A 22500-nucleotide genomic window follows, 5' to 3' on the forward strand; every position below is an offset into this window, starting at 1 on the left:
TTACCTGTAGGCTACGAGAGAGACGACGAGGAGAAGAAGAACCACGCCTCCCGTCACTCCTGCGATGATCTCCCCCGTCTGAGCTGTAGAGAGAGAGAGAGAGAGAGAGAGAGAGAGAGAGAGAGAGAGAGAGAGAGAGAGAGAGAGAGAGAGAGAGAGAGAGAATTAAACTGTGGATGTAATGCAATGGTGCTAACTTGTAAGGAGCGTATTCTTTTGGTGTGTATGTGTGTGTGTGTGTGTGTGTGTATGTGTGTATGTGTGGATGAGTAGGTGTGGGTGTGCGTGTTTCCCGTCATATACAGAAAACACACACACACACACACACACACACACACACACACACACACACACACACACACACACACACACACACACACACACACACACACACACACACACACACGTCTCCGCCACCCAATTAAGGAAGATAATTATGTGCCTAGTTTTCCACCTGTTGACAGCCAATTAGTATGAAACGACACCTGTTGACCCACTTCAAAAACACCTGCGTAAACTCCTGCTAATGTGCACCTGACTTCCGCCTCCCTAATTTTAACTTGCCCTTAATGAGACCCGGAAAAAATATACATTTGTGTAACATCGAAGACAAGTGTTATGATATTGTTCCTTGTGATGATGATGACGATGATACAAAGGAATATAAAAGAACAAAAAAAGGAAGACCAAACAGTAGCATACCTTTTTGGTTATCGGTTCTACACTAACTATTAATGGGAAAAACACGATAATGATGATGATTGTGGTGGTAACAGTAGTAGTAGTATTAGTATTAGTAGAAGTAAAAGTAGTAAAAATACGAAATATAATGAATGTGTTAGAGATGAGGGCGTCTGCGATTAAGTGCCTGAGTGGATGGTGTCGTGAGTAACTGAGTGAGCGCGCCAGAGAGCATATAACCGCATGAGACACTGAGTGCGTAAATGAGTGATTTTGTGAACGAGTGAGTGCGTGAGTGATTAGGCAGAAGAGTGGATGATTAGTGGTGTGAGTGAATTAGTGCGTGCATGAGTGCGTGCGTGATGAAGTTGGTGAGTGAATGAGAGTGAGTGTCTGGCAAACTCACACTGGCACTTGAGTCCTCGGTAGCCGCACGGAGGCTCATCGATTGGGGGCACGCCGGTCTTCCAGTGAATGGGGGAGGTGAGGTGCAGCTCCTGGGAGAGAGAGAGAGAGAGAGAGAGAGAGAGAGAGAGAGAGAGAGAGAGAGAGAGAGAGGGATTATTGCTGGTATTGGTAACAGTTTATCCTTTCTACGATTACTGAATTTTTACGTTACACAATGGGAGTGAAAACGATAATTATACCAAATAGACTAATGCGCTTGAGAAGAACAAATAAAATCAATAATAATTGCTCATCGTTAGTATTTAAAATCTTATATAAAAAAAAACTGAAATCACTACGAATAAAAATGAATGTGTATGAAGAACAACAACACATATAAAAAAACGACAAAAAACAAAGAAATTCAACGTCATATCTTTCCAACGATCTCCAAACTTTTTATGCCACCACCACCACCACCACCACCACCACTATCAAGACCGCCACCAAACAAACGTACCGAGGAGTAGAGCCACGGTATCATCAAACATTCAAGGCCTTAATTTCACCCCACAGCAACCAATCTCTTTCCCTGACCAGCTCAGAAGCATTCCTTCAGTACACACAAACTCCTGCCTTTGCTGTCCACCTCCAGCGTTTATAAGCAATTTTATTCCTCTGTGAGAATGTAAACAGCGGCGCTTCGGAGCAAATTGGTGGTTGTCTTTTTTTCATCAACATCGTGTTTGTTGTTTCTGAGAATGTCGTATGTTTCTTTTCTTTCTTCATCTTGATACTGAAAGGTGTGTGTGTGTGTGTGTGTGTGTGTGTGTGTCGTAATCTTTTTTTTTAGTTTCCTTTTATGAACTCGTTTTAATTATAGCCTCATTCTTCTATAAATACGTGCTTTTTACTTTATAGAGAAAGTGTTTTAATTAATTCTTTCATAGTGTAAAAAAAAATACGTAGTCATTGAGAGTTCTTAGAATCAGTAGTGATATTTTTATACGACGATATGAAATAGTTTATAAAAAGCCTTTGAAAAATTGATATTAAAGGAATTATGTTATATTCAAAGGATGTGATTGTTACATTTTTTTCAGTCTTTCGACATGAATGAAGGTATAGACTACCCCGTTTTACACACACACACACACACACACACACACACACACACACACACTCTCTCTCTCTCTCTCTCTCTCTCTCTCTCTCTCTCTCTCTCTCTCTCTCTCTCTCTCTCTCTCTCTCTCTCTCTCTCTCTCTCTCTCCCCCTTTCCCTACGGTCCATCCACTTTCCAAACCATTTCCCTCACACACTTTCCTCCCCCTCCCTCCCCTCCATGCATGTGTCTCTCCCTTTCCCCCCCTCACACGCACTCCCCTCACCGGAAGGCCCTTGTAGTCCCCCACGGAGTAGCGGAAGCCCCCCACAGGGTAGAGACCGTATTCCCCCGGGGTGGAGTGGTGCTTCTGGCGACCAATCAGAGTGTAGTTACCCTCGGCGTCTCCTTTCTCATCCATCCGCACCATATACCTGTGGAAGAGGGAGAGAGGTGAGTGAGGGGAAGGGAGGGAAAGGGCTGACTGAGGGGAAGTGAAGGCTAAGAGTGGTTCGGTTGGCTTCGTTACGTGCACTGCGGCTAGATTTTGCGGTTTGTTTCGTGGTGATGGCTGTGCTGGGTGTGGGATGGGTGGGCTAGGTAGGGTGAGATGGTAAAGAGGGGAAAATGGGATGTGGTGATAGTGAAGTGAGGGGAGTGGAGGGAAAGGGCTGACTGAGGGGAAGTGAAGGCTAAGAGTGGTTCGGTTGGCTTCGTTACGTGCACTGCGGCTAGATTTTGCGGTTTGTTTCGTGGTGATGGCTGTGCTGGGTGTGGGATGGGTGGGCTAGGTAGGGTGAGATGGTAAAGAGGGGAAAATGGGATGTGGTGATAGTGAAGTGAGGGGAGTGGAGGACAATAGGGATGATTGTCTAGCGTTAAGACCTCATTTTATAAACATTTCTACTCTCTTCATGAATCTGTCTATCCATTGTCTCGTAGGGTTTAGTACTCAGCAAGCATTGTTGGTCCCCGAGGCGTTTTGATTCTTTATATAGAGTTTTAAGAGAGGAGCACGGTGAAATATTCCTGTAAACCACATAAGAATTTTTTTACTTATTGCTCTGTACGCATGTGAGGGTTCTATACGATAGCGATGTGTGATTTTACTGAAGCCGAGATAAATGGATGGATTTAGTGATGTAGAAGAGTACATGATAAACTTTTGGGTGTGTTCCTCACGGGGAAATAAAGTACCTCAGATAAATTAATGTACAGCTGCTTCTAACTTCACCTTTAAATCTTTGAACATAAAAAAAAAATAAAAATAAAAAATAAATGCTCTGTAAAAGGAAAACTACCTAACAGCTAGCTCAGTATTTCTCATTCATTATTTGTTTCGCTCATGTACAGTAAAAACAGGTGAAGAAATATTATAATTCCTTTTCCTTTCCTCCCGTGGACGGCTATTCTAGCTAAAAGAAGATAAGTTTATGGACATGTCAGTATACAGCATCTCATCGCACGCCCAAGATCAGCTGTTGTCCCTCTCATCCATAATTCTACTACTGGCGGGGAAAGTCTTGCGTGTTTTTCTTTCTTTTGTGAATGTCTGAGAACCGTAAGGGGCTTGGAAGTTTAGCCACATCCCGCATGTTACCCAAAGAAAGAAAGAAAACATGGAGGTGTTTTTCCTTTCCTTGCGTGTGTTTCCTCCTTTACTTCTTCCTCGCGATTTCGTGTTTTCCTCTCGTGGAAAGAGCAGTCTTGTTCAGAGTTCACTACTTGGAAAAAGACGAAATCTACGATGGCTTGTTGTGGGTTTTGTATCATTGCAGGAGAGACTAAAACTGATGATTGTGAAGCCAGATGTTGCAACAATTGTTACGTTGTTTTGCTGGAGGGATTTTATGATTCCATGATTGAATGACAGGAAATCTATGTGCCAGTCCGGTATTGTTGTGTGCCTGTATAGGGAAAGAAGGAAAACATGATAGTAATTAGGAAGCCGTATATTGCAACGGTTTTCACGATGCTTTGTTGGTTTGTTTTGGAGAATTTAATGGATTCGGTAACAGGAAATATGCACAGTGGTTTTACTCTGTACTGTTGTTGGGAACTGAGAAAAGAATGACTGTGAAAGAACACATTTCAATGATTTCCACGTTGCTTTGTCGTATGTTTTTGGAAATTTTTATTACGTTTCGTTCCGTTTCAGTGTAGGAAGCACAGTACGAGTACTTGCAGCAGTCAACACTTTCCTTTACTCTTCACTCTTGTTTTTTCCGCTCAGAGCTCTCTCTCTTTTTGTTAATTCTATATGATCTTGTTCAAGTTCATCTCTCTTGTTTTTCTCTTCTATTTCCCATATATATTTTACTTCTGTGAATTTGTTTTTGTTTAGCAATGATTTCCCTCACAGCACGTCCTCTTGAATCGATCCATACGCTTACCGCCATTCACAGTGACCAGATTCACCGGCGTAACTTTCAGTGCCACTAAGCGATAGTACTGGTTTGTAAAATGGTAAAAATATTAAATTCGAAAGCGATATGTGACTACATATGGATTACAAAATTTAATAACATTCAGACCGATAACGTTTGATGCTTTGAATATGTATCTGAATTTCGTGTGGGGGGCGTGATGTACGATGGTACTTAATGGATACTGCAGACAATTTTCCGCTCGTCTAACTACTCAGCTTTTTTTTTTTGCCAGGTCTTTGATGTGTGTTCTTGCGGGTGAATATATTATAAGTTCACATTTCCTAACCATCAGTAGAAAGAGGGATAGATAACAATCTCTGGAGTGGTTTTATATAGAGTATGTTATAGTACAGTTTAGAGCTATCATCAATTTTCATCACCATCATTATCATCGTTGCCATTACAATCATCACTGTTATCACCTCTCCATTACTCCTCTGAAGGGCAAAGGCTTACCCAAACTTCCTCCACTTATCTCAGCTGCTCATTTCTTCCAAGCCACCCCAGCAAAAGTTGTAATCTCGCCTGGCTCTCTGTCTGTCATGCTTTCTTTTTTCTTTTCTAGGTCGCCATTCCTTTACTCTTAATTTTTCACCTATTATGTTCGGTGCGTGACGTGTTCTGTCCTGTCCATGACCACTTTTGTTTCTTTATCATATTCAAGGTGGCTTAAATTTTACCACAAAACTCCTCCTTTGACAAAATACCACTTAAGACTGCAAACCAAATGTATCTATGTAAAAGTAGCCATCTTTCCTGTGCCTGAGTAACGTGGAAAGAGATTAAATAGAATGTATTGCCTGTTTCAACGTTTTGTAAGTTCATTAACATTGCCTTCAGTTTGTACGAGGGCAGACTCTCTCAAAATTAAAGCACTTTACCTTCCTAATTTCTGATTTGTTAGAGACAGAAAGGAAAAGTCAGAAATCAGGGAACTTTCAGAGGAATACTCGATATCAAAGGTAAATTTGCTGAATCTTGTGAGCAAACGTATCTCCTGATGAGCCACTAATTTGCCTCTAATTACAGGATCACTCAGAATCTTTCCTTTGGCGGAGACACGAATCTTGCTTCTATTAATTATCCAGATGTCGTAATTACCTTTCTTAAATATGCGAAGATAGGAGGGTCTCTAATGAATTTGTAAGACGCTGTCACTGCTCGGACAAAATATCGTGTCGTTCTGAGGAGTGCGTCTTCATCTTCATCGGGAAAAAATGTTGAAGTGAAGAATTTTCGACCTCATGACTTTATTGGTTTTCATCAAGACGGACGGTTAAAAGAAGACCTTTCCGACCTTATTACGACTTCTCCTGGGACGTGTGAGTGAGTGTGTGTGTGTGTGTGTGTGTGTGTGTGTGTGTGTGTGTGTGTGTGTGTGTGTGTGTGTGTGTGTGTGTGCGTGCACGCGAGCGCGCGTGAATGAGTGCGCGTGAGCGCGTATCGCGCATATATGTAAAATTATAAATATCAAAATCCTGGTTAAATATCAAAATCCTGGTTCACTTAAGTCAATGTAGTCTGATTACATCACTGTGTTACACGATTTTTGTCCTTGGCTGACAACTGTTATTTTTATTTGCTTATGTTTAGAAAACATGGAAAACACTGATATTTATTTCTAACTTTGCTTTTGTGGCCAAGATAATGATATCTGTGAGATTTACCTATTCCCATTGTGAGAAAGTGGCGAATTTGAACTCTCATTTACACAAAGTAGAAGCAAAATGATATATGATAGAAAAGTAGCATTTATTTATTCTAGGATTACACAAGTGAGACAATAAAACATTAGAAATGACTAGGTTTCCGCGATTTACGCTTATATTGTAAATTACTTTCACGGATCAGCCACCAAATATAGTCTCCCATCATGTTTTCATCATACGACCCTTCGTAGCGGCATTCAAAGTCCAGTATATCCTGGTGGAAGCGCTCGCCTTGCTTCCCGGAGTACGCCCCCATGTTCTTAAATTAAATTTATCAAGATGAGCGTCAAGGATATGGATTTTGAAGGACATCCTGCAACCCGTTTTGCCGTAGTTTCTCACCAAGGTCTCAACAAGCTCCACATAGTTTTCGGCTTTGTGATTCGCCAAGAACCACTGTTCCACGCTCCTAGTTTTCGGTTTTGTGATTCGCCAAGAACCACTGTTCCACGCTCCTTTCTCCTTTCTAGTGAGCCTCTTGGGGACTCTTACACTCCATGACCTTCTTTATTTGTGGACCGACGAAGACACCGGCATCACTTTTGGCGCAGACAGCTTAGGGAAGAAATCTTGGAGATACCTGAAAGCTGCAGACTCCTTATCTAGAGCTATGACGAATTGTTCCATAAGGCCCAATTTTAAGTGCAGTGGAGGAAACAGTACTTTTCTTGGATAAAAAATGGCTCCCATTAGACGTTGTTCTTCCAGATAGTCCCTCTGGTAGTGTGCCACGGTGTTCCTGCTGTCCCAGTGGTAAAAATAACTAGGAAACTTGATAAAGCCGCCTTGGAGACCCATCAAGAAGGCCATCGTTTTGAAGTCTCCGATAACCTCGCAACCGTACTCTTCATATTTCAAGGCATCTAGCAAGATCTTGACACTGTTGTATTCCTCTTTGAGCAGGACAGAGTGAGCTCGGGGAAGAGATGGATACATGTTCTCGTTATGAAGCAGCACTGCTTTGAGGCTTCTGCACGAGCTGTCGATGAAGAGATACAGGCGATTTCAATTGCTTCAAACAGACCTGTCACACTGTGGCAAAAACAAAACTCGTCTTGACTAGTAAAAAAAGCTTGAGAAATGCTGGCGACGCTTTCTCTGACCTGATAGTTTCACACCTTTATCTAACAAATCCCACTGCTTGACTCTCGACGTCAAAAGCTCGGCATTGGACCTTGGGAGACCAAGATTTCTGATCTGCTGCTCTCTCCCTTTAGAGGAGTGGGTACGGGAAGCTCAGAGCAGTGTGGTACTGGCGCAATTGATGACATAAGGTCTGGATATATGATAGCAGCTTAGTTTCAAAGCATCGCTGTCCAGATCAGAAAAAGAAACAAAGTTTAAAGGGAATAATTGTCATTTTCTCTGATTTCTAGATAAAAACAATTAGGAAATAACATTTACTGACCAAAGACAAAAAAAAAAAAAGTTGAAATTTTGTTATATGGTGAATTATCTACATAAACTAAGAAGCTATTTCCTGTCTCTATTTTCCTGCATTGAATGTTGTCGTGTTAACTGGTTACTCGCTTTCTTGCATTTACGAAGCATAAAAATGAAAAGAAATCTTAAAAATTCCGTGGCCTATTTCTGTAGATAGCTACGTCTTATGTTAACTGATAGGGACAATGAAGAAGAAAGAATGAAATTTTCCACTCAAATTTAACAATTCTCTAGAGAACTCTTAAGCCACTGGTTCCTTTGGCTCCTCCTCAGGATTAATAGAATGATCTGGTTAGAGTATCATTGGGAAAGACACGACAGGGAGCAAGAGGAGTGGTTAAGTATTTATAATTTATATATATTATAATAATAATTAATGTATAATTATATATATTATTAATTTAATTAACGTCATGTCCTATTTGTTTTTGTTGAATAGAGTCATCTAGAGTTACTCAGATGAAACAGTGTTATACTCTTATTAGTCGTCAAAGGGGTAAATATGAAATTAGTCAGGAACTATAACTGCTCACTTAACGTGGCTTCCCTTCACCGGTGGTCAATGTAACACTTAAATTTAATTAGTGTCTTGCCAGTTTTCACATCTATACACCTCACAGGCATCCGCAGTATCTATCTCATTCACTCGCTCATACATCCATCCACACACATCAATCAACACATTCCCACTCCTATCAGGTGTATCGTCACGTATTCACGCCTTTAATTCTCATAGTTACCCGCGATATCTGTTTCATTCCTCCGTGACCTCCACAAGTAGCTAGAATATTGCAGTGCTCGAGGCTTATTAGATTAAATTAATGTCACTGTCTCTCTCCCTCGAAGTGCAATTAACTATTATTACTTCCCCTACCGCACCAGCCTGTCTGTTCCCTTGTAGGTTTCGCCTCACCCGAAGTAACGCAGCTTACAAGACGTTTGGTGTTCCAGTCATATTGAGTTCGTATACTTAATTCTGTATTGTTTAAGAGGAGGCAGAAAGAGAGAGAGGAAAAGCAAATTAGGATCACTGGAGTACGAAAAATGGAGAAAAGTGTGCTGGATATTAAAAGGGAAAGGACTGAAGGGTAAATATGATGTGTGTTTGTGTGTGTGTGTGTGTGTGTGTGTGTGTGTGTGTGTGTGAGAGAGAGAGAGAGAGAGAGAGAGAGAGAGAGAGAGAGAGAGAGAGAGAGAGAGAGAGAGAGAGAGAGAGAGAGAGAGAGAGGAGGGGGAATATATAGGCAGCTTAGAATGAGATCAATGAATTCCTTTAGCGCGCTGGACAATTCCAATTACAATGCTGTTGACTCCATACTTTCTCTCTCTCTCTCTCTCTCTCTCTCTCTCTCTCTCTCTCTCTCTCTCTCTCTCTCTCTCTCTCTCGTTTCCTCACCAAAAAGGAATTCAAGTATTTTAGTCGAAGTTCAAGAGCATTTATTATTTACGCGCTCGCCCCGTGGAGAGGTTCACTTCCTCGTGCTCGTCTGTGTAACTCACTTGCCTGCCTTGATTAAAAGATGCCCAGGTGAGGGCGCCAAGATGTGCATAATACGTGCGAGCGAGAGAGAGAGAGAGAGAGAGAGAGAGAGAGAGAGAGAGAGAGAGAGAGAGAGAGAGAGAGAGAGAGAGAGAGAGAGAGAGAGAGAGAGAGAGAGAGAGAGAGAGATGTCTATTTTTATCAGATTTATAGTATTATTCTTTGCCGCGTGACTCCATCGCCACCTGGCCACCCCTCTGTAGGCATTCTCTCTCTCTCTCTCTCTCTCTCTCTCTCTCTCTCTCTCTCTCTCTCTCTCTCTCTCTCTCTCTCTTAACTAACAACCTTGTCTTCCTTTCTTTAACTCCCTTTTCTTTCTTGACTTCAACATCTGCCTCACATGTCGTTCCGGTTCTCCGTTTTTCACTTTTTTTCATCCTCCAATCTTTTCCTTAGCGGCTTACTCACTCACTCAGATGCTTCCGTGCTATTTTTCGCATCTTCTTTTCTTACCTGCGTCCCACTTTCTTACTAATTTTCCATTCCTTTCATATTTCCTCCTTTCTGTTTTTTTTTCTCGCTTTTTGTATCATTTTCCATGTATCGTCCTTATTACTTTTTTTTTTACTCCTTCCGTAATTTTCTTCCTATTCTATTTTATTTGATTTTTTTACGTTCTCTGCTTCTCTCGTTTTTTTTTTTTCTCTCCGCGTTCTGTAAGCATCGTCGCCTTCCACCTTCTTTTCTTACCCTCCTCTCTCTCTCTCTCTCTCTTCTTTTCTATTCTCCCACCTGCAGTTTGCTGTTAGAGGTGCTGATCTCAGTAGATATCTTCGTCCGCTCTTCCTGTGTATCCCTGTGTATTTGCTGGTATCTGATTTTTCCTGTGTATTTCGTGGCATCTCTTCTTCTTCTACGTATTACCATATTTTCTTTGGTACCTCCTCTCTTTATGTATTCTTATGTGTTCATTTGTATCTCTCCTTCCAATGTGTTTGTGCATTTTTCTGTATTTCTTTTTTCACCATGCAGTAATTATGTACTCCTTGGTCTCTCTCTCTCTCTCTCTCTCTCTCTCTCTCTCTCTCTCTCTCTCTCTCTCTCTCTCTCTCTCTCTCTCTCTCTCTCTCTCTCTCTCTCTCTCTCTCTCTCTCTCATTTTTATTCCTCTCTCTCTCTTTATCTCTCTCTGTATTTTTATTCCCTGAAATCTCTTCTTGCTATGTAATCTTTTTCTTTCTTTTCTCTGTATTTATATGTATCTATGTATTCTTTGTCATGTATTCTCATTTATTTTTGTGTATTCCAGTTCCTAGTATCTTTTCTTCCTATATATTCTTTTAATCTTATTCATTTATCTGTATCCCTTCCTGTCACTTCATATTTTGCAGCATTTGTTCTTCTAATATATTCTTATAAAGAGACTAAGACAAGGAGGCGAAGAACATCACAAAGAGACAAGAACAAGCACACCATAACACACCACTCAATATTCTTCATGTACTTCACGCAACTCACCCCATGGCGCTCCTGTAGCTGGTGCCAAGAATGGTGGCGACGAGGGCGCTGCCGTTCTTGGGGTTGCCGCCCTTCTTCAGCGTCTCGTTGAGGGCCCTCGCATACACGTGCACCGCGTCGTACAGAAAGGCGGCCTCTGCGCGGATCTGGGAGAGGGAGAGAGAGATGGGGGTTAGATGGAATGACGGGGAATGGGATGGAGATTAAAGATTGAGGAAAGGTGGAAGATTACGTGTAATAATAGTTTGATGTATACGTAACTAACGTTCCCTTTCCTTAAGGTAAATTTTTCTACCCGGAGATTCTCACCATACGACTTCCGCCTCTAAAATACTATGATACACGTAAATCACAAATAGTTTTAGTTATATAAAGTTGTCTTGGGATTATTTTGGATAAGATTTTCCTGGAGGAAGGAGTTGGCAGGGATAGGCAAGGAGGGAGAAAGACTGGAGAGGGTTAAGTGGTGGGAGGGATGGTAGTGTTAGCGAAAGGTGAAAGAATGTAAAAGATAAGGAAAGAAAGGAAGAGAAAGTAGAGTAAGAGGAAAGGAGTAAGGTGGGGAAGGCAGAGAGGGAGAGAGACACAGGAGATGAGTGGATAGAGGAAGGGATGACAGTGTAAGGGGAAGGTGATAGATTGGAACAGGGAAGAATGTAAAAGGTGGAGTGAAAAAAAAAAAAAGAGAAGGTAGAGAAAGAAGGAATGCGCAAGGAGGGAGATAGACTGGAGAGGGATGGTTAGAGGGAGGGATGGTAATGTTAGGAGAAAGTGAGAGAATGTAAAAGATAGGAAAAAGAAAGCAGAGAAAGTAGAGTAACAAGGAACTATGAAAATGACTATGAAAATCAAGGAGAGAGAGAGAGAGAGAGAGAGAGAGAGAGAGAGAGAGAGAGAGAGAGAGAGAGAGAGAGAGAGAGAGAGAGAGAGAGAGAGACAGGGAAGAAATGGATAGAAAAAGAGACGGTAGTGTTATGGCAAGGTGATAAAATAGTGCAGAAAAAAGAAAATGTATTAGAATGAGGATAGGGTATTAAAGAAACGTAGAGGGAAAAGATAGATAGCGAGTGATGCTAAGAGGAGGTTACTGCAGCAAGGAAGTAATTCACTGAGATGTATAAGGAATGTAAAAAGAGGAGCAAGTTTTAATGGGAAAAGTGAGTGAAGTGAAACGTGAGCGGATGATAGGGCTTGAGAGAGAGAGAGAGAGAGAGAGAGAGAGAGAGAGAGAGAGAGAGAGAGAGAGAGAGAGAGAGAGAGAGAGAGAGAGAGAGAGAAAGGGAAGACATAGATAAGAAATGAGGAAGATGATACACAAACAGAACATGAAAGGGAGCATCAAGGAGGGCGGAGGACGTGATCAAGGGAAGGCGAGGGTCAAGGTAATAGCAGTAGATACCTAGGTGGTTTATGGTTGACACAGGTGCGGAAGATATTCGTAAAAAAATGTGGTAATAAAACGTGGAAGCAGGTGTTGGTAATTAGGGACAAACTGTTGGTAATTAAGAACCAATGTCGGAAAGTTTTATATATTTATTTATTCTTCATAGCCGAGGGAAAAGAGAAGTGTGTGAAAAAGGAAGGTGAAAGAAGAAGAAAAGTGTAAGGAAGTAAAAGTGAGAGAGTAAATAGTGATGTAAGTGATAAAGTAAGGTAATATGGGTACAAATAGGAAATAAGTAGTAATGAAATGTAAATAGAAAATAAAAATGAAGTTGGAAGGAATGGAATGTGTTTGCTGAATGTGTGTGTGGAGGAGAAGGAATGCAGGAGAGGAGGAGAAAGGAGAGGCATGAAGGAGAGAATGTGAGTGGAGGTGAGGTGGAAGAGGATCACTATGAATCGCAAAGGAAGAACAAGCAGCAACAAACCTAAAGGCCCCAACGAGGCTGTTTGTGGTCTGCTGCACCATCTGATATAAAGTAAGAGAAACGGAACAGCAAAGGCGAAGGAGGACGAGAAGGAGGAGGAGGAGGGTGGGGAGGAGGAGGAATGATAAAAAAAAAAGCGTCAGAGGACAGGATTAATGAGGAAAATGATGAAAGGAGGAGTGAAAAAGGAATGAGTGAGGGATGAGTGAGAGAAGGAATATGAGGGTAATGAGTGTACATAATGAAGGAACGGGAGGAAATGGAAGAGGGAGACAATGTGATAAAGAAGGAAGAAAGGATGGAAATAATGAAGGAAGAAAGGAAGTGTGGAGGAGAGAAATTGGAATGACAGAGAAGAGAGAAACTGTGTGTGTGTGTGTGTGTGTGTGTGTGTGTGTGTGTGTGTTAGGAAAAGACGGAATACAGGAGGAAGGAGAGAATGGAAAAATAAAACGGAACAAGCTTGAGAAACGAGACAAAGAAGAAAAAAACGAGGAACAAATTGAGAGAGAGAGAGAGAGAGAGAGAGAGAGAGAGAGAGAGAGAGAGAGAGAGAGAGAGAGAGAGAGAGAGAGAGAGAGAGAGAGAGAGAGCGCTTGGGGCACATGCGTTAGGTGGTGTTCATGTTGGTAAAAGGTTATACTGTGAATGACCTTTGGATTACATTACAGGAAGATGACCTCGCCTTGATCTCCTGTGTTCTACGAAGACAGAGGGAAAAGACTGCATCGTGTGGATGCAGTGAGAAAGAACGAAAGGAAAATTCATCTCTCAACAATACCTTATCAACAGTTTACTGAGATCTATGACGCACAACCAGCTTATGGCAAAGCTATTTGAAAAGATTATTGAAAATATCGTAAACATTAAAAGTTTAGGGAAGTGGCAAGATAGTTGTGGAAGCACCAATCAGCTGCGTCGCCGACAGGGGGAGTACATCAGCATAGCCTGCAGCGACTATAGTAAAACAAAAATCAAAATGTATGTTTGTTCCCAGACGCCTACATCTACAACCTGCCAACCCTAAACTTGGTCTAAAGGGTAATTTGACCTTCAGAATTGACCTCCGAAGTCATCCAAGGCCGCTGGAAGCCATTTTGAGGACGCTATTAAGTAAAACTCAACCACCAACGCAAAACTTAGTCTACAGGAGTGCGCACGAGCCCACAGGGACCCGTGACTTTCTTGGCCTAACAAATATCAACCTTGAGTTATAGTTGGAATTTAACCTCCAAGGTTATCTGAGGCTGCATTAGGCCATTTTGAGGTCACTATTAAGTAAAACTCATGCCACTAACAACACACTTTGTTCAAAGGGGTAAACTGACTTGTGGCATTAAGAAAACCACTCCTAACACTTAGTATGCCATGTAGGTAAAATAGTAGCCTACAGAATGCTCCAGAGTATTTACAAATTAAAGCTTACAAATTTATTCCACAATTCAAGAACATATCACTTTGTTCTCACAGTTATTTATGCACTTAATCATGTTCAGTCTTGCACTAAACATTATCAAGCTCGGCCAAACAGTAGCTACTGCAAGATCTTGCAGACATTTTACACCACTCTGGACCACGTTGCATGATACTCGTATGTAATATGCACCTCTTCATGTGTAAATATAGAAATTACTTGTTCTATTTTATTTTATTTTATTTTATTTTATTTTATTTATTTTTTTTGCTAAGAATAAACTATTGGTAACCTGTTATACGAGGTTATTGACTTGACTGTAATGTTACTTGCATTACCACTTGGAGAGAAGGAATTCATAATAAGATGGCGACAAAGCCACTGCGGTACACAGTGGTTCATTTTTTAAACAAGAGGGAAGCGGTATAAAGACATAGGAAATTCGGGAAGCACCCTTTCCTAGAGGTGGCCTGCTAGTGTAATATATATATATATATATATATATATATATATATATATATATATATATATATATATATATATATATATATATATATATATATATATATATATATATATATATATTTTAAGTAAAATCTAAGGAAATAGAAATTATTGGAAAAATTATGTTACTCCCAAGCAATTCTTACAAAAGAGTCGAAAGAATAAACAGAAACATGCTTCAGAAAGAACACGATTAAACAAATTGTATGGAAATGTAATGGCAAAGCTTATAAAATCTCCTAATCCTTCAACTGGTTCTGGGAAGAGAGGAGGATGAATTATGTTGTTCAGACATTCTGTCGTTAAGGGAACATAACCCTCACAGCGAGAAGAGGAAGCGATGAAGTAGAAGTGAAAAGGAAGACGAGGAATAACTAACTAAATTGCTTTTCCCACGAATGGTATAATTGGTCGGGCAGAATAGTAACTGAATGCCGTGGGGACTGAAGCGAAGATAGAAAACATGAGTAACCATTTTTTTTTTAAACTCGGTTGCTTGTGTAACACATTAATACCGCACATTAATATAAAAAACGTAGTTCAAGGAAAGACGTAAAAAAAAAAAAATACTACAACATACTGGTTATCACTGTCTTGGGGTTGAAATTAACATAAACTGAGATGGTAGAATATTTAACAATTGTGACGAGAGAGAGAGAGAGAGAGAGAGAGAGAGAGAGAGAGAGAGAGAGAGAGAGAGAGAGAGAGAGAGAGAGAGAGAGAGAGAGATTAATGGATAATTCTTTTCCATTTCCTTAGTGTTGTAAATAAAAGAAAAGAAAAATGGAAAAAAAATCTTTACACTACAAAACAAAATAACTGATTAGCAAACAACTTAACAGAGGAGTGGTGCAGCAGACATCGTACCCTTTTTCCGTCCGGTGAACAAAGAGGAAACATACGAGCATCGAGGAAAGAGTGTTAGTAGGTGAGAACAAAGAGCACCGAGGCGTGGGATGACTGTTGAGCGTTAATGTCTGGCGTGAGGAAAATAGTACTTTAGATTTATGCATTTTTATATGGTAACTAATAAGCTTTTGTGAAATTTCTGACTCTAAACTACAACAGAATAGATTTGCGTCATTCACACAAAGAAATGGCAATTTACATAGAAAATGAAAAAAAAAGTATGTAATTCTTAATGAATAAAAGTGACGTTATGAATGTATGTACTATACTATACGGGTATATATACATAAAATAGAGAAAGAAAGATGAAAAGTTCTTAATGTGCTGCAAGATTAAATAAAACTAACTATTTTTCTGTAGTATGTATAAAATAATCATGTAACATGACATTTATACAACAAAAAGAAGAATAACTACTAATTTAAATGTAGGTAGATTAATATACTGAACAAATACTCAAACAATTACAAACAAGATGAGAAACAACGTGATATTTCTTTTGTCGTGCAGCACATCATAGAAAACTACGAATCACAAGTAAAATGCCCGTACATCATTAAGGGGGATGTGGAGGGATACAGGCAGACAGCGCGCATGGGGACAAAAGTAGGAAGCAAGAAATGATCAGAGTGCTGAGGGCGGCACGTGGAGGCGATTACCGGGGAACCGAGAAGTCCTCTGATTTTTACGCCGAGGTGCGCATGTAATATCCGGAAAGTAAGAGCGAGAAAGAGAGAGAGAGAGAGAGAGAGAGAGAGAGAGAGAGAGAGAGAGAGAGAGAGAGAGAGAGAGAGAGAATGTGTGTTTATTGATTACACGAAATTTACACATTATAATTAAATGAGAACTTTAAAACTGTATAATATATAATTTTAAGGTTCTCATATTATGATAATCCCAGTACCTATTATACAAAAATATATATTTAACTATTGTTCATTTAATATGCCGTGTCTTGATATGAATGCACACAGATCAATTGGATATTAGAAATCTTATCACCAGAAACTAGTTGCAACACACTCGCGCACACACACACACACACACACACACACACACACACACACACACACACACACACACACACACACATCAAAACGGCATTATAAATAACTTGGTTTGCCTTTCTCCTCATCTCAACAGACACGAGTTGCTGCGTCGGGAGGGGGTCGGGTGGTGCGGTGAAGGGGAGGGGGACAGAAGAGCATGTGTAGGCGGTGGGAGAGGCAAGGCAAGGGAAGGCGAGGCGAGGCGGCCGAGTCCCCTGTGTCTCGTTAAGCAAGATAAAAGAAAATGTGATGAGTTTGAACATTTACACTGAAAACCCTCGCACTTCGCACTCCTTTTGGAATGGCAGCAACAGGACATCTCCTCGTGGAGCTCATGTTAATTATCGCTGAAATGGCCTAGATTAGAGAGAGAGAGAGAGAGAGAGAGAGAGAGAGAGAGAGAGAGAGAGAGAGAGAGAGAGAGAGAGAGAGAGAGAGAGAGAGAGAGAGAGAGAGAGATTCGCGTATTTCAAGAGACAGGGTAAAACAAAGGCAGACATGTACACACATGGAGAAAGACGGTTGAACAGACAATCGAACAGACGGACAGACAAGGAAAGTGTACATCAACAGAAAATGACAGATTGTAAAGTAGATAATAAAACAATACAAGCAGACAAACACGGGCAGTGCATACGTGGTACCGCTGAAAGGAAGGAGAATAGCAATCAGGCAAGACAGCAAAGTTAATCAGGAAGACCTGCCCTGAGTGGCTGACTGAATATTATCTCCCTGCAACATGAGATCAGACAGACGGGACCTTAACACACAAAGGCGCTTTACTGAGACTGAGTGACTGGATTTTGACGTTACAAGAAGGAATGCGGTGAATGTCTTGTGACTCTGTTCTTGTTTCACCATTAAATTAGTCATTCAACCAGTCGACCAGTCAGTCAGTTAATCAATCAAGCACTCAATCAAGCCTACCTCGTAATGGAATTCAACAAAATATTAAAACTTACGATGGGGAAATAAGCAACATAGAACCACGAAAGACGAACCGAAGACGTGGATTATAAAAAAAACCTAAGGAATTTAATTCTCTAATGTTTGCCGTGATCTTTGGGGGTTTTTGGCGTGAAGTTTTGATCCGGTAACGGGCAAAAACCATGCCAAGGCTGAAAACCGCTGTGATTGGGATAGTATCTTTTTTTTTTTACTTTCATAATATTGCAATCAGGTTTTTGTGTAAATCAAGCACTTCGTAAAAAAAAAAAAATAAATAAATGAAAATAAATAGCCAAGACAATTAATAGGAGGCAAGGAAGGAAAAACAAATTGTAGACCGAAATTCAATCTGTTTGCTTCCGCTGCAGGAATGAAGTCAATTGTAAGGCAGGCAGTGAAAGAAATGGAAAAAAAAAAAATAGATCTGGAAGGTGGGTTTATCTTGTTTACGGAGAGTGCGAGGTTGTTGTTGTTGTTGTTGTTGTTGTTGCTGTTGCTGTTGTTGTTGTTGTTGTTGTTGTTGTTGTTGTTGTTGTTGTTGTTTACAGTTTGAAGATCTCATTAGAAATTTAAGGAGTTTGATTTCATTAGTGTTCATATATTCTTCAGTCGTATCATTTATCCATTGCTTTATTTGTGTGTTTATTTATTTATATTCATTCATTCATTCATTCATTCATTCAATTGCTATTGTATTTACTGGTATTTTGTTGGATGATGATCACGTCATATTCTGAGTAATTCCCTGTTAACCATTCCAGAGATTATGATGACGATTTTATTGAAAGTGGTGGTGGTGGTGGTGGTGGTTGGTGGTGGTGGTGGTGATGATGATGATGATAATGACATTTTTAGACATTTCCATCCCTTTTCCTGGTAAACTCTGGAACTCCTCGCTTGCTTCATTATTTCCTCCTATTTATAGCTTGAACTTTTCCAAGACGAGGGTTTCAACTCTTCACCTCATATTTCACCTCAATCCTGGGTAATCCTTCTGGCTGTTCTCTTTGGGGACTCGTGTCTTTATTTGTCCTTTTTTTCATTTTTTTTTTTGTTGCCTTTAGCCAGAGCCCTTCTTATATGATGATAATTAATTCCAGGACATACATTTCTTGGACCTCCTTTTTTTTGCTCCTCCTCCTCCTTCTTCAACAGATAACTTTAAGTGACCTCCATTCATTTGTCTTTATTAGTGCCGCTAATTACAATCTAATAAAACTCTGGCAGATACGGAACTTGTGCCTTCGTTTAGAAACTTTTTCGATTTTTTCTTCATGTCCTATCCCTTAGTTTTTCTCCCTTATTTCCTTGCCCTTTGTTCATCCTGGCCGCTTATTTTCTTCTTTTTAGTTTTTTATCTTTTTTTTCCTCTTCTTACTTTTCATGTCTTTCTCCTTCAGCTTTTCTCTTCCTCCTTACTTATTCTTATTTAATTTTTGTGTCATGTTCTTTGTGTTCTTGTCCAGCTGTTATCATCACTGCTACCGTGATCATCATCATTATCATCGATATCTTATTTTTTTCTACTTCTTCCTTCTTCTTCTTCTTCTTCTTCTTCTTCTTCTTCTTCTTCTTCTTCTTTTCTTCTTCTTCTTCTTCTTCTTCTTCTTCTTCTTCTTCTTCTTCTTCTTCTTCTTCCTCTTCCTCTTCCTCTTCCTCTTCTTCTTCTTCTTCTTCTTCTTCTTCTTCTTCTTCTTCTTCTCGTTGTCTTCGTTCTCACGCTCCTCCCCCTCTTCGTATTTTTTCTGGACATACTGAATGTTTTATTTTGTTGTGTGCTCTTCGTCTTACGATCTTTTCTCTCTTGTGTCTTTCTTATTGTGTTTTTATCTCTTCACATATATATTTTGTCTGCAAAACTCTCTGGCTGTCTGTATTGTGTGTGTGTGTGTGTGTGTGTGTGTGTGTGTGTATGTGTTTGCGTGTATGTGTGTGTGTGTGTGTGTGTGTGTGTGTGTGTGTGTGTGTGTGTGTGTGTGTGTGTGTGTGTGTACGACTGAGGCAAGGGAACACTATGCAGAGAGAGAGAGAGAGAGAGAGAGAGAGAGAGAGAGAGAGAGAGAGAGAGAGAGAGAGAGAGAGAGAGAGAGAGAGAGAGAGAGAGAGAGAGACGAGGACTGTGGAGGCTTGTTGAAAAGAACGAAAGAAACTGATTGCTGTTGACAAAATATTACCACATGAAGACCTGACTACACAAGAGACTTAAAATAAGAGGAGAGGAGGAAAGAAGAGGGAGAAGGAAGTCTTTTGCCACCAACACCTACAGATCCTTATTCATCACTACCGGTCAAACTTTTCAGTCTGCTCGTCGACGTACTACGCTCCAGCGACAACAACTTGAAAATCTAGTGAGTGGACGCACCTCGGTGGCCTTCACGGGGAGCAGGAGCGAGTTGCATTGGCTGAGCAACAGGTGTGGGACGACAGGCGAGGCGTGCGGCGTTAAACTGGAAGCGAGCTTCTGGGAACAGTCAATGAGGTGCTTTTCTTCGTGTTGTGCTTTTGTGGCAGCGGTATTCGAGGCGCAGGGCAACTTGTGTGTGTGTGTTTATTTCTGTTTCCAGTATTGCCACCATTTCTTGTGTTTTCATAGGCAAGATACATGTATGTTGTATATTCGTGTATACTTCTGTATCACGAGATAGCTTCATTTAATATTTTATATCATTTGAAGATTTTCATAAACTTAAGGTATATTTACGTAATCAAAGGTACGGATAATTTCTATCTATTCATCCTTTTTAAATTCTTTCGACTATCGATTCTATGAAGTCTGGTAACTGTCGGTAGCGCTCAATGGGGTATTGGTTACTTGTTACGTGTTCTTCGGTTTATCTTCTTAACCAGTTTCAACTCCTCTTATTTTGATGTGTTTTTGTATCATACGTTATTTATTTATATACGTGTGTACTCACAAACCACGTGGGCACACATTTCCACGAGGAGGAACGCGATCCTCGCTCGTTTACACCTCACTAGACTTCCCTAGGTTCGTCGGCCGCTTGGGGAAAAACGTGGAGTCTCACTTTATCACCATCACACCCTTTTCTCCTAAACCACGTGACATGTATTGTATGTGATTGGTGGACAACTCTCGGCCTGGGCTAAATAGATTTAGGCCGAGAGTCAGCCCGAGGGAGGGGGGAGGGAGGGGGAAGATCTTAGGTGAGCACACCCTGTATTCTCTATATCAAATAAAAGGCGAAGCTACAAAATGTGAATTCATCGCCCTTATCACCATCTACTCGTACACATCAGAAGGAGAAAGCCGTCACAGGGCGGCACACTACGCGGTACACTTGTCTATGTCTCCCAAATATATAGGTTACCTTGCGAATGAGAACAACTTTCGTGTATCAGTAGTATTGTTCGTATTTCTTGTTTTTCAAAGGTAACAGTGAGGAAGCGTGCGTACGCATTCTTTAGTTCAGTTGCTTTGATTCCTCTTATCTGATGTCTTTGTCCTTGTTTTGCGAATCAGAACTGTCCACGGCATTTCCATGCGAATCAGAACTGCCCACGGCATTTCCAATACTGGTAATAGTGCAAAAGTGTGCGCATTTTTTACGTGCTCTTTGTTTTATATATATATATATATATATATATATATATATATATATATATATATATATATATATATATATATATATATATATATATATATATATATATATATATATAATATATATATATATATATATATATATATATATATATATATATATATATAATGTTCCTGGAGCTAAATTGGATTCCTCTTATCTGGTGTCCTTGTCTTCGTCCCACGCGCAGATTTTTTTTTTTTTTTTAGCAGTAACGTTCTTTCCTTGTCGAAGTCTTTAGTGCTCTCTGGCAAGGTGAAATGTTAGGATCAGGCATTGCCATTTTCTGAGAGAAGTGTTGCTCTAAAATCTTGGTTTTTCTTATGATTTATGATTTATATATTCTTTCGTTTACTTATTTATTTTCTTTTTGTGAGCGTCATTCCAGGCATCCTTGAGAGGAGGAGAGCGATGCTGCTTTGTGATGTAGTTATTTGATTAGTAAAAAAAAAAAGATGAAATAACGGTGTGTGTGTGTGTGTGTGTGTGTGTGTGTGTGTGTGTGTGTGTGTGTGTGTGTGTCCGCGTGTTGTAAGTCTGCTCGTGTTGGTGTGTTTACATCCTCATGCTGACCCTGTTCTACATTAGTTAATTAGATTACATTTTTTAGTGGTTTACACTACAGGTAGATCACTTTACATATATGATTTATGTTATATTATCTCATCTCTTGGAATTGTTTAATCATATAATGTTCTTTGGTATATCTACTGTATAGTCAATAAACTAATCAAATGTGTAATAATAATAATAATAATAATAATAAACGGTTTATTATTTAGGCAGTTAAACTGAAAATGTACATAGGGGGTGGGGAAATACTTAACATTAATCATAAAGGTAAGTCTAATCTAGAAGTAACTATTGATTGATGGCTCTTACCATGGTGGGAATCGCACTGAGTCTGTACCGGTCCGTGCGCGGCGCCTTTAGGGGCGTTATCTTGTTGTGGTGTCTGGTGGTACGGGTCGGGCGAGGCGCGTCAGGCGGCAGCATGTGTGTGTGTGTGTGTGTGTGTGTGTGTGTGTGTGTATCCTCCCTCTCTGATAAGCTAGTATAAAGGTTTATGGGAACAAAATGTACCAGCGTGAGTACATTCGCTTCTACGCAGTTATTGGGATACAGGAGCAACTCATACTTCTGAGGAGAAGGAAAGTAAGCAAGACGTTAAGTTAAAGATAAGAGCGGGCCGTTCTTTGATACGTCTTGCTCTTGAAAGTATTTTTGAATGTGTCTTATGCATGTCTTAAGTATCTCGTAAATTGTCTCGTAAATTTTTTTTTTTTTTTTTAGGTGTCTCTTGAACGATTTCTTAAAGTGTTTATAAGGTGTGTTTCAAGTGTCGTGTTATTTCAAGAAGCTTTTAACATTGTGGTTTTTGTTGAGGTGAAGAAAATGTTTATGTAAGCAACGCCTTGGTGAAAAATTGAGTTTTGCGGTAAAGTTTAGGAGGA

General features: G+C 40.1%; 1 protein-coding gene and 1 long non-coding RNA gene across 3 annotated transcripts in view; one reads left to right on the forward strand and one right to left on the reverse strand.

Annotated features, from left to right (window-relative positions):
• Positions 1-22500, forward strand: part of LOC135113820 (uncharacterized) — a 282447-nt gene that overhangs the window by 51500 nt on the left and 208447 nt on the right. The window contains exon 1 of one of the 2 annotated variants that reach the window (XR_010275082.1): positions 19596-19923. The exons of the other annotated variant lie outside the window; for it this stretch is intronic. This is a non-coding gene — a long non-coding RNA (uncharacterized LOC135113820). Of the gene's footprint in view, positions 1-19595; positions 19924-22500 lie in introns of those variants that run through there. 2 annotated transcript variants of the gene reach the window in all.
• LOC135113813 (guanylate cyclase 32E-like) overlaps positions 1-22500 on the reverse strand; it is a 239433-nt gene that overhangs the window by 47173 nt on the left and 169760 nt on the right. Inside the window, 4 exon segments of the mRNA XM_064029440.1 lie at positions 5-83; positions 1088-1178; positions 2458-2605; positions 10750-10895. Of these exon segments, the coding sequence (XP_063885510.1) occupies positions 5-83; positions 1088-1178; positions 2458-2605; positions 10750-10895 (464 nt within the window).

This window comes from Scylla paramamosain, chromosome 2 (genome assembly GCF_035594125.1).
Source record: "Scylla paramamosain isolate STU-SP2022 chromosome 2, ASM3559412v1, whole genome shotgun sequence".
Taxonomy (NCBI): domain Eukaryota; kingdom Metazoa; phylum Arthropoda; class Malacostraca; order Decapoda; family Portunidae; genus Scylla; species Scylla paramamosain.